This window comes from Harmonia axyridis, chromosome 6, assembly GCF_914767665.1.
Source record: "Harmonia axyridis chromosome 6, icHarAxyr1.1, whole genome shotgun sequence".
In the NCBI taxonomy this organism is placed as follows: domain Eukaryota; kingdom Metazoa; phylum Arthropoda; class Insecta; order Coleoptera; family Coccinellidae; genus Harmonia; species Harmonia axyridis.
Genome location: NC_059506.1, coordinates 7,926,952 through 7,940,086, shown reverse-complemented (window position 1 = coordinate 7,940,086; position 13,135 = coordinate 7,926,952). Strand labels below are relative to the sequence as shown.

The 13,135-nt window shown below is 36.5% G+C and overlaps 1 protein-coding gene across 1 annotated transcript; it reads right to left on the bottom strand.

Moving 5' to 3' along the window:
• Positions 1-514: 514 nt before the first annotated feature.
• LOC123682783 lies at positions 515-4,660 on the bottom strand. The gene is made up of 2 exons (XM_045621564.1): positions 3,768-4,660; positions 515-686 (listed from the first exon to the last, which is right to left on the bottom strand). The coding sequence occupies exon 1, from the start codon at positions 4,480-4,482 to the stop codon at positions 3,769-3,771; it is 714 nt and encodes a 237-aa protein (XP_045477520.1). The 5' UTR covers positions 4,483-4,660; the 3' UTR covers positions 515-686; position 3,768.
• Between the last annotated feature and the right edge of the window lie 8,475 nt (positions 4,661-13,135).

Genomic DNA, 13,135 nt, shown 5'->3' with positions numbered 1-13,135 from the left:
AACCTCTTCTGGCTATTTTTTGATACCGTGGCATGCGGATTTTCTTTGTTGAAGAAACCATCCTTATGAAAAGTAGCTTCATCCGTAAATAAAATTTGATGGAGAAAATCCCTATTTCCACGTACTCTTCTCAAAATAAACTGACAGAATTCTTTTCTTCTATGAAAATCAACGTCTTCTAAAGTTTGGCAAAGTTGGAAATGGAACGGATGGAAGCTGTTCCTTTGGAGTACTCTCCAAACAGTAGTTTTACTTTTATTCACTGAAGGGTGGTTCGAAAGAGTTCTTGTTGAAATCATTGGGTTATCTCCTACTAAATTAAGGATGCGATCATCGTTTGTTCTTATTGTTTCTTTCTTTTTCCGGTGCAAACTTCCTTCTTCAAGTAATTTGCGTACTGTTTCATAAAAAGTTTTGAAGTTTGGCAAATTTCTGCTTGGAAATCTGTGGGAGTAAATTTCCCTTGCTTTTCTGCCTGAGCAATTCGCTTCATAATAAGCCTGCACAATATGTATGTATGTATGTATGTATATTGTCTTTATTTCCAACTAAACTTACATCAATTAGAGAAAAACAAACAAAAATACAATTGATATACGTGTTGAGCAAGAAATATGGCGAAGTCCAGATGAGTCCCCTAGGAGACTCCCTGATCCACTCAACCATTGAATCGACAGTGCTTCATTCTGAATAATAGGAAAAAATTAACAAAAAGAGAAGGATAAAGAGAAAAAAAAAATTAATAACACATTCTTATCCATGTACAACCAAAACATTCCTTCTGTATCCGGGATAGAGAGGCATTCATCGCAATTAAGTTATGTTTGCATTGACAATAATTTCCTTATAACATTTCCTGAAAGCTGCTCTAGATAGTTTCATCAAAGATTCAGGGTGACTATTGAAGAATCTTGCAATATTGAAAGAGAAACCTCTTTCAAAGATCGAGGTTTTATGATATGGTGGAGTGATTTTTCCCCTGAACCTAATATTAAGATTATGCACGTGCGTTCGGAAGATGATTTTCTTATAAAGGTAAGGTGGGCGTTGGAAAAAAACAATGTCTCTATAAAAACATGCACAATGCAGTTTTCTCCTTTCTTCCATACTCAACCATCCTGCCTCCCTGAGTCGTGGAGAAACTGATTCGAACTTCCTCACACCATAAATCAGTCTCAGACATGCATTTTGAATCATTTGAATTCTTTTCTTATCATAGTAAGAGAGGCAGTTCCCATAAACAACATCGCAGTGATTGAACATAGACAAAACCAATGAATCGCAGAGTAAAATTTTAAGTTTACGTGAAATGAATTTTCGGATCTTATAAATGTATTTTATTTTAATATATGCTCTCTTTATGCACTCTGTGACATGAGAACCAAATCTGAGGAAGCTATCAAACGTCACACCCAGATTCCGAGCTGTTTCCTTTACTGGCAGTTTGACACCATCTACTTCAACACTCACCAAGTTTTTCACCCTTACAACCTGTGACTTAGGTCCCAAAACCAAAAGAGAAGACTTATTCGCGTTCAGCAAGAGAGAGTGCTCAAGAGCCATTATTCTCAGTGACTCTATTTCTTCACTCAATACCTTGGAGCTTTCGACAGCATCACCACTAACAAATGATAGGTATACCTGTGTATCATCAGCGTAATATTGAGCTGAACATTTATTTAATGCCCTTGGCAGCCGAGACGTATAGATCGCATAAAGAAGCGCCGATGGAACAGAACCCTGAGGCACCCCACGGATTAGTTCAACAGCGGCAGATATTTGTGAGCCAATTTTCAAACACTGGGTTCGTTGTGATAAAAAATTTTCGAAAAATCGCACCGCTCCATCACCAAGCCCGACAAAGTGCAAAATTGCTAGAAGTAGTTCGTGGTCGATCGTATCGAATGCCTTAGTGAAGTCCAGTAACGCCAAAGCCGTAACCTTGCCGTCATCCGCCGCCCGCAAAATATCATCAGTAACATTAGTTAGTGCCGCCGAACATCCGTGACCCCTTCTAAATCCCGACTGACACTCAGGAAGAATGTCATTGTTCTCAACAAAATCCGATAGCTGCTGGTTTATTATTTTCTCCAACACCTTCGATACGCTAGATAATATACTGATGGGACGTAAATCCCTGTACTCTCTCGGGGTTGGGACTTTCGGTAATGGTACAATTAGTGCTTCTTTCCAGCATTTCGGAAAAACAGAATGGAGTATACAATAATTTATTATATGTGTAATAAAAGGTAGTATGAACGGACAACAAAGTTTCAAAATATAAATGCTAATACCATCCACCCCCTCTGATCCCGATTTTATCCCTGTAATCGCCTTCAGCACCGTAATCTCATCTACCTCTGCGAAACAAAATGGAGCGATTGTACAATCTGAAACGCTGCTTTTATATAGGTTCAAGGTTGATGAGTCAACCGACAACGGGACATTAACGGCTTCAGTAAAAAATTTAATAAGTTCGTCTGGTTTTTTGAGATCCTCAGGTATTTCAGAACTTTGCTCAGAGTTGATGACTCCGAATCTTTTTAACTTTTTCCATGAATCGATGCCATTCTGGAATTGACGTTCGAAGAACACTTTCTTCTCCCGTCGTATCATTAAAGTTGTTTGATTTCTCAAGCTCTTATAATACTCCCAATGCTGGACCTTTCTACTACGTTTGTAACGCAAAAGTGCCTTATCCCTCATGTGAATGGCAGCACGAATGCTGTCAGTCAACCATGGTTCGTTACTTCGAGAAAACCTAGCTAATCGTCTTGGTGCATGTATATCCAACAAGGAACCAATACAAGAATTAAAAAATTCAACCTTTTCATCAATATCCCCCAATTCATATACGCCACGCCAGGGAATAGCCTGCAAATCAGCATAAAATTGCTGACCATTCATATTCTTATAATCCCTATACTCTCTAGTTAAAACCTTCTTCTGTACACCTGGAAAGTTCAGCTCACAGTGCACAAGATCATGATCTGATAGGCTTGGTACATGAAGTGTACCAGATGACTGAGTGCCCATATCCTTGTCCACCATAATCAGGTCCAAAAGAGTGGACGAATGAGCTGTATCTCTGGTCGAAGCATTAATGAGCTGTGTTAGATTGGTTGATTCCAATACCCTATACAAGTCAGATACATACTTCGAATGTACATCAAATAAATTTATATTGAAGTCACCAACGCAAATAATATTATCACACTGAGGGCACAACTCCGAAAGCGCACTCTCAAAATTTTCCAAAAAAGCAGCTACATTGTAGCCTGGCGGTCTGTAAATACATCCAATGATAAATGTTTTTTTCTTAATGATAAATTTTACCCAAACTTGTTCAAAGCCATCACATCTCTCAACAGACAAACCCTGTATACTTATAGTATCCTTTACATATATTCCCACGCCGCCCCCTCTACTTATTCTATCTTGCCTCACAAATCTGTACCCTGTGATCGAAATTAACTGAGAGTCAGTGTCATCATTCAACCAAGTCTCGGATACAGCCACCACATCATAATCCTCTCTCAAAATGACCCCTCTGAAATCATCGATCTTAGGCACTAATGATCTTATATTTAGGTGAGCAACTCTGAAACCCTTCATGTGGTGAACAATCACGATGAACGCCACTCAGACATAGCAACTAAATAATTTCAAGAGATAAACAAAAGGAAATTGAACTTAAATAAATTTATGTATATACGAGGAAAAGAGAAAAAAAAAAGCAAAAAAAAAGGATAATAAACAGAAAGGACCTTATTTTCGTGTTCTCCTCTTGGGCCTTCCCTTATTCTCCAATGAAGTAGCCGGCCTCTCCGCTCCTGCTATACCATCCAGATCTGCTTCGCATCGTATGAGTTTTCTTGTTGTTCCCATTCTTGTGTAAATACTGCCGTTCCAAGTCCAAACATTCCGAGTTCCCAGCTTCGATGTACATTTTTTGAGCAGAGCGTAGTTATGACTTGTAAGATTTTCGGTTAGTATCAACTTTGATCCCCTCAACTTGCTCTTGTTTTTATATACTTCATCACGTGACTTCATAGATGAAAAGTGAATTAATACTGCTCCAGTAGAATTTGGTTTATCGGATTTATTCTTGAGCCGGTAACAATGCTCGATCTGCAAGTCGTCTTGTTGTAGACTGAGATTACTATTTAAAGTTCTTTTTAAAGTTTCGGCTAGATTTTCTCCACGTTTATCTTCCAGCCCCAACAGTCTCAGAGTTTTGCATTTACTTTGTTGATCAAGTAAGTTCAATCGTTGTTCAATCATGGTATTTTCCCGCTGTAAGTCAACTATCTGGGATTTTAGCATATCATTTTCTTCCTGAAGTGAATTCCACTCATCTTTCAGTTTATCAAACACCATATCAGCGACAGCCTCGGCAAGAGTTGATACGAGTTCCTTATCGCGGAACATGTTCTTGATTATTTCTTTCATGTCGGCTTCTTGTTGTGAATCTAATCCCATTTTTAAAATATACGATGAAACTATTGAGAATTCTGAATAACCAGGTTCACAAGAGAGAATATTCGATATATGTGCCTTATTCCTGCTATTCTCGGAATATTAACAAGCGTAATTTCATACGAAATAAATGAAAAACATCGGAGCGAAGTGAAATGCGACTATATCAGATGATAGCACATGGCAATGTCATTTTTTTCCAAAAGAGAATATTTCATTTTCGTTTCCAAACAAATTCGTGTCACGATACTTGCGAAATTATATTCAGTGAAATTCAAATAACCAGTAGAATTCTATGAGCTACGAACTTCCGTTTCTTAGCAACGAATATTAATATCCTTAGAACTGTCTTAATTTCTTCATTAATACTTACGTTGGAATCGAGGGTTCGACTCCCAACTAAGTTTCACCGAATTTTTTTGTATAAATACATTTTAGCATCCGGAATTTTTGGAAACAGCAATAATTTAATAATTTTGACTCTAAGAAGCCATTCTAAATTTTTTTTGGAGGTTTGAACGAAACATTTGAATGGCTGTAGTAACGAAACCGTTTGATATTTTACAATTCTGTTTTCATATTCGTGATTGATAATTGAAGGAGTACAATTGTACAAAATTTCATTCATTTCGGGTGAAATTTTTTTATCGCTGTAGACATGTAAAAAAAAATTTGTGTTCGATTTTTGAAAAAATTTTTGCACAGAAATTCTTAGAAAATTGTGTTCATTCAGGAACTAAAATTCAATTTGACCACTGGAAAAAAAAATTAGGAACGTTGCAGGTTTTCCGCCATTTTGTAATTCTTTTTTCGGATTTCATCAACTTTTCTGAATAGAGGACCCAAAAATACTGAGATTTGACCAAAAACCGTTTCTTTGAGTGTTATACAATACTGACCACACCCATAAGAATCTTGCTCAAAATTGACGTTTAACACCCTGTATCTCGCTTATGCGTCGAAAACGGGATATATTGTATGAGGCAAAAATGATTCTCCCGATGTCCTCTACACGAATATATATGTTTGTCCAGTTTATGATGAAACACCCTGTACATATGTATTTCTGCAATATCTGCGCGCTTAGACTAAATAAGGGGATTCCTCGAGCGCCGAGAGACTGAAGCATTCGGCAGTGTGTCTTTATTAGTAGTATTCCCACATTTCTATGAACTCTATTGATAGATTTTGGTGGTTTCAGAAATATCTTTCCAAACTAGCCAAAATGGCCTAGAATTTTTTATCAACACCAGAGCTGCTCTTACAGTTACAAAAACCGGCAATAATTCAGGTGACAAATCTATAAGATGCCTCATGTGTCTTAGATCCTGAATGGAAAATTATGATTCTGGTATAGTCCATCTAAATATAGGGGAAAATCATGAAATTAAACAAAGCCTGGAGGTTTCTCAATCTTAAGAAACTTTAATTTATTATTATTTTACATTTCGTTATGATTTATAGTGATTTAATTTATTTCCATTTCAGAGAAGTTGATATTTTCGGTTCTTTTAAGGTTCCTTCGGATTTCATCATTTTTTTATTGATGTGACACTAAACAATAAAATTGCTAAAAACGAAATAGCTTGATATGATAAATGAATACTTGTCTTGACTTAAAATTGAAAAACTACTACTTGACTTGAGCTTGACTTGAAATCAAGTTAAGCTCAAGCCAAGTAGCTTGAAAATCAAGCCAAACCGTGAATCCCTAAGACCAAATTTGCTCTATATCACTAAAACAGTAATTCATTTCAATGTTCTGTTATGATTATCATATAAACCATAAAAACTACTGAAAAAACGCTTTAGAATTTTTTTCGAATATCTCGAATAGAAACCAGAATTTACCGAAATTTTCATTTTTCAGAAACGTCCTGTATCTCGAAAACGAATCGAGATATCTATGATCTGCTTTCTGATATCCGATTATTGCAAAAAAATGCTTGGTGATCCTCGAAGATTTTTTCTCTAAGTCTTATAGTTCTGGGGATACTCTTACGTAGTATCGAATTTGGGACACCCTGTACATCGTACGATAGATGAAATACATAGTAAATCGTAACGGATCTCAAAAATTTAGTTATTTTAGAAATGTTGTTCTTTCAACGATACCAAGAGTTTCTCATTAGAACATCTGAAAGCTGCTCAATATAGTGGCAACTTTCACACAGAGAATAATAGTTTCGCATATGATCAAGTACCTACCGAATGTAATCCCTTAACACCACTACATTCGCTCATCTGTCAATACACACTTGATACGTGTGAATGAATCATTTCTACTCCACATGTGTCCCCAAAATGCATAAATAGATAACAGCAAGAACAAGACCAGCGCGACCTCAAGTCGATAAAATATCCATTAAGCCCCCTCTCCACCTCCACATATTTTGACAATAAATAACGAAACCATATGATATTATTCAACGGCATTGATCCGTTTCCGATCTCCGTATCATCCCCAGAGCGGTCATTCATCCCCACACGTGACCAGAATGTCTGTTGCACGTTCTGCAAATCCTTATTCCGCAACCTTCTATCTGGCACGCTTCGGAACAAAGCCTTCTTCCTGTTCCCCGTGAGAGAATTGAAGCATTCAATTCATTGATCCGGTGGTAGAGAGCTGTTCTATGGTAAAACGTGAATCGGAGTGCTAATCGAATATCCGATGGTCGTCACAGATGGGAGGGTACGCTGGTAATCGGTCCGAGAGCCGATCGAAATTGCTCGTGTGTGACAAAGTGAAACTGTGTGAACCGATGGTGGAATGGTACTGGGACGTTTTGTTTTGTGGCTGGTCTGTAACATTGTAACGAATGGTTGGGAGTGTAAAAGATACACATTTATCGTAGAATATCAAAAACTTTTACGCGGAAGTTTTATTTTTTTATTAATTTATTTAATAACTACACTATTCTACAGCCGAGGCCAATTGCAGAATGGAAAAATAAATAAACAACGAATGAAATTCAAAAGTTATACACTGAAAACAAAGAACATAATAAAACCCCAAACAAATCAAATGGAGCCAAGTTTGAGCGAAAAAAAAACTCATTGAGAAAAAAGCTCAAGCCTATTTATCCACAGTGAAACCGTTGTACTTAGATTCTAGGTACAACGCCGCTCTAGAGAATCAACTTGGAATCTACTCAACAATTGATCATTTGGTACACCATGGTTTGGATAAACACCATTGAGTCTAAAACTAACGTACTTCAAGAATCGCCTCTGTATATTTTCCAAACCTCTGATGTGTGCATTATACCCAGGGCTCCATACTATGCATCCATACTCATGGTTGGGAGTGTAAAAGCTCCACAATTTATGGAAGAAAATATTTGCGGACGAATATCATAAGCTTTTACGAGCATGTGGTGTTTTAAAAAATCAAAGTCTGAGGTGTCTTAAACACTGGTGTATTCACTAACTGTTGGAAAATCTTTAAATTGAAGTGGCGGCTTTTGAAGAGAACAGCCTTCTTGTGTTTTAATGGTATTGGTCCCTGTGCACTTGATTTTCGCATCGTTTCATATGGCGGCGCTCACGTTGTCTTTCTGTCAATGTCGTTTTGAGGTTAAATCAAAAGTCATTCTAATATTCACAGAACAAATGAAAATTTCAAAAGGATGCCGTTGATTGGTCAATTCTTTGTATAGCGCCACCTTGAGGAAGAAAAGGGCAAAGGAACCCATGCCGAGCTAAGTCGCCAGAATTGTCTTAAACAAAATCTTATCAGTGAACACACCATTATTTCAGACATCTTAGCTACGTCTTACTACTAACATTTTTGTTCGTAAAGAATTTTCCAATGAGAGGTTTCATTTTGATAATGAAAAAACGAGTACATTTTAAAAGAAATTATTCGATGTTCAATTCATTGTAAAGGGGTCTAACGATGGAAAACGATATTTGCCAAATGGACGCTGAAGCTACGATTGCAGCGCTATATTCTTTTCATGAAATTTTCCATCACCAATTCGCACATTTGCGAATGTATATCCTCGATAACTCCACGAATTTTTTCTTCAAGGTCTTGAATCGATTGTGGAGCATTGGCATAGACCTTATATTTCACATGGCTCCAAAGGATACCATCTAAATTTGTTAAATATCATCAAGATCTAGGTGTCCAATTGTTATTTTTATCACCTCTTGGAGAAATAACTCGGCCAGGAAACTCTTTTCTGCAAAACTGCAATTGTTTCGTTGCTTTGGACTCTTTGGAGCACATAGTGCCGTCTGGCCACATCAATATCCTCTAAATATCCGGCCATAAAAAATCATTAATAATAATAATAGCTCGGTAGCGCAATCTACCAGTCCAAAAACCGCACCAAGCAGTGGACAAGTTGAGAATGGAGAGGCTCCAAGCAATCAATCTTCGATTTACCAAGCCCAAAATACGGCAACTCTGTTTACGTAGCCTCCTAGATGAAATTGAGCCTCATCACTGAAGATGATGATGCACTTCAAGGACCCAATCGGCGAATATACGACGGTAGCAGATACAACAAGACTACAAGAAACCAAAAAGTGTAGTACTGAACCAAAGTTTCATTTCAAATTTTTTCTTATCTACCACTGTAAATTTGGATTCAAAATTAGAATATCGCATAATAAAAATTTTAAATTGGAATATCAAATTTGAGTTGAATATTTTGAGAAGGCAAGATGCTATAAGAAAAAGACCTGACAAAAATCAAATACTCTGTATACCTTGAATCACCCTGTATATGTTTGTCCGATTCATAATGGAAATATTTTGTATGAGGATCCAATAAATTTTGGATGGTTTAAATCTGGAAGCGGAATTCTCTGCGAGACTATTGATATCGACCAAACGAAGGTGTCGTTATTTAATTCAGAACGATAAGGGTGAGGCTGATATTGACTTTAGATTACCTCTGTTTGTATTGTGAAGTTCTTGATTACAGCTCATTTCTTACATGTATACACTTTCTAGGCGTTATTCAAATTACATTTAGGTGGAATCATTATGTATAGAGAATTCTCTAGACATTAATACTTTCCTTAAATCTAATGAAAGTGACAAGGAAATTTGGCGTTCGGAATGGAGTTTCTGCAATGTTTTCAACGAAAGTCTTATCGTTGATCCTTCAGAGAAATGTCCATGTTTCTATCTCCCTTAAGAAAATTTGGTGTATTTTAAATCGACTGGTCATGGTTGTTGCAATAGTATGCATTCAATAGAAAGCCCACTTATGAGTGTGGTGTAGAAGAAACTATTGCCCAATTTATATATTTCATGGTGGTTTTCAAGCCATCCATTTTGTTTCAGATTCTTTTTTAGAATGGATCGTTAATATTAAATCGATATAATGCAAATTATTACGTTTATTATTTCTTTCTGGTTCTTTTCTTCTTTGATTTCAGATTTAATTATAATATATTTGTCGTCAACTTTTGGTGAAGATAAAGGATGTAAAGGATTTCGTTTGGACGAAGAGGAGGCCCTTCAATATAAATATGTCAGCTTATTCTGTAACCAAATACACAAATCAATCACCACACCTATACGGAGAGGAAGAGTTTTTGCTGGAATTTTATCTAGGTATACTATTATATCATACGCTCAAATGTATGATGCCCCGTGTACATTTATTCTGCTTATACTGAGATTTCATCTAAACATGCTTTATTGTTTGATGTTAATATTTTTTTGTATTGCTCTATTTCAAGAGAAAATTTTTATATATCAAATTAGATCACTGAACTCTGAACTGATTCACGAGAATCATAAAAAGGATTCGAAATTATTTTAATGCATAAGAGCATTTTTGGGAAAGTACAAACATCAAATTTAGTATGCATACTAGTTCGATAACAATAATAGCAGAAATGTTGGATCAAGCTATGATAAAAAGCAGTGCTGACAATGTTGATGAAAAAACAAGAAAAGTTGAATGAAATTCTGAACCTGATATTACTCAACGAAATTTTATTGAAATCTGAAGAGTATAAAATCATTCAACAACTCACATCGGCAATAAGTTATTTATGACGAAATATATTTCAACTACAACCCTTATTCAAACTTAGCCTGCCTCATACATACAAATAAATGTACCTGTATTACAAATCCCATATCAAATACACGAAATTCGACATCAGCCAAGCATAGAAAAATCCCATTTCACCTGGTGTTCTGAATACGTTTCCACCTGTAATTGAATCTGTCCAAGTCAGCTCGCGTTATTCCATTGGATTTCTTCCCCTAACCCTTGTCGCGCTGCACCCTTCTCATTTCAACCCCCCAACGTTCGTTCCACGAAATCGCAAGATCCAAATGAAAGCATTAAATATAGATTCAGACAAATATCATATCCGATTGGTGTATTAATAACTCATGAGTTTCGGGGGGTTGGAGGGAGAATTTATTCGAAATTTATGCGAATAGTGGATGCATAAATAATAGTTCCTTGTCCTGAATGGTACGTCTGGATATAGGACTGGAATAAGCATAGCTATATACATTTTATATAAATGACCCTTCTTATATTTACAATGATGTCCTGACATGGAAGAAGGAAGAATGGGATTTAAATCAATTGATAAAAAATTCGGTGATCCTGATGCTTACAAAGGGTTTTTCAATAAGAGGTTTCAATTTGAATAGCCCGCTATCTCGACAGCTGTCACTTTTGAAGCTATCATCTTTCAACATTTAACATACAAAAACTAAGCAATGAAAATTTGTTGAAATTCACAGGTGAAAATTTCAATGCCACAGTTCGCACTACTAAGGCACTTTTGGGTGGTCGTGAAGCACCTTCTCGGCCTGTAATAGACCTGGTAGAAAAATTGGAGGTCTTGGGGCAAGTTAGTGATGTGAAGACTCGAAACCGTGTGTTCCACTCAAGAAAAATTATAAATAGTGCTGCTGAAGCGCGTAGTGTTGACGAAAACCCAGGTTTGTCGATTGATTGTCAATCTTGAGAATTAGGCATTCCACAAATGGAACGACACCGTATTTTGTATAAAAACTTAGGACTTAAGGCTTTTAAAGTTCAGTTAATACTTCAAGAACTCAAGCCAATTGAACACCAGCATCTTCGCTGATTTGGTCTTTAAAATGTAGCAAAGTGATCCTGATTTTAATGAAAAATGATCTTCAGTGATGAGGGGCATTTTCATTTCGAAACCTATGTTTGTAAGACCTATAGCCGCATTTGGCCACGAAAAATTCAAGAATGATTGTTTAAGAGCCTGTTCATCCCCAACGTGTCACTATTTGGTTCGATTTTTGGGCTGATGGTGTTCTTGGACCTTACTTATCGAAAATTAGGATGGTGCAAATTAACCCAGTTTGTGGCTGCCTTTTCATATTTCTAAATTATATAGTCTTGATTCTTAAAAACAACATGAGGTTGGCCCGCTCCGCAGCGTTTATCAATATTCCCTGCAATAAAAATCTCCAAACCGTCTTTACTAAGCCGCCTGTTTAATAAATAACACATGGCAACCCAACCAATATAAACAGCATTGCCTATTACCCTAATTGAAAAAGGAATGAAATGTATTTCACAAAGACGAAAAACAACACTTAATTCGCTTTCGAATTATATGAAAGTCGTTTACACATTCAACATTTAGATAATTCCTACAATTCTGAATTCGAAACTAGTTACTGATAAATGCTAAATGTTTTCAGCGGAACATATGATTTTAATCCCATTTAGTTTTCGAAGCTTTGCATCCCTTACCGCCCTTTGTATCTTGTGGTGTGATAGGTAATCTTTCATCGATTGTATGTGAGAATCAGATATATTACTTACGCATTGTTCATCGGTGTCGAAGAAATCCAGGAATTTATTGTAGGTAAAAATGTTCGAAAAAAATGAAACCCAGTGAAAACGACTCTAGAAAGGAAACGATTAGCAAAATCGCTAGAGAAATCAAAAATGGCGAATTATCATCGAGGCAGGTGATGTTTTTGTTGGGGGGGGGAGTTGTTTATTGTTACTTTTTCAACAGGGGCGCCAAAAGGCGCCAAAATTTCTCGCGCCGGCCTTGGTACCGCACAACCAACGAAATAATCCTAATTTTCGAGAAAAGTTTCCTTGTCGAGATATTTCTTGAAGAGGTGATAACAATTGAACACCGAGATCTCGAGATTTATCACATTTGAACTGTTTTCTTCGGTGCCATGTGAAATATAAGGTCTATGCCAATGCTCTATAATCGATTCAAGACCTCACATATGGAATTCGTGAAGTTATCGAGAACATACAGCCGCAAATGTGTGAATTGGTAATGGAGAAATTCATGTAAAGGATTATGGTGCTGCAACCGTAGCTGTGGCGGCCATTTGGATGATATCGCTTTCCATCGTTAATGACATACCTTACTCTTTACAATGGAATTAACATCCATTGATACCTTTTAAAATATAGTCGTTTTTCTCTATCAAAATGAAACCTCTCTTTGGAAACTCCTTTATTAAGATCCCAGGGTCGCCACAAGTTACTTCTTTTCTACTTTAGTACTATGTTTTACAACTTTCCTCCTTAGTACCGAGAGTAAAATCTAAATCGAAATATCGAGTGATGCTACATTTGCTCTTGTTTGAAAAATGGATAAAACGAGAAAACAGTGGTTTGCAATAGCAAACCACTGTTTTCTGATGAAAAAA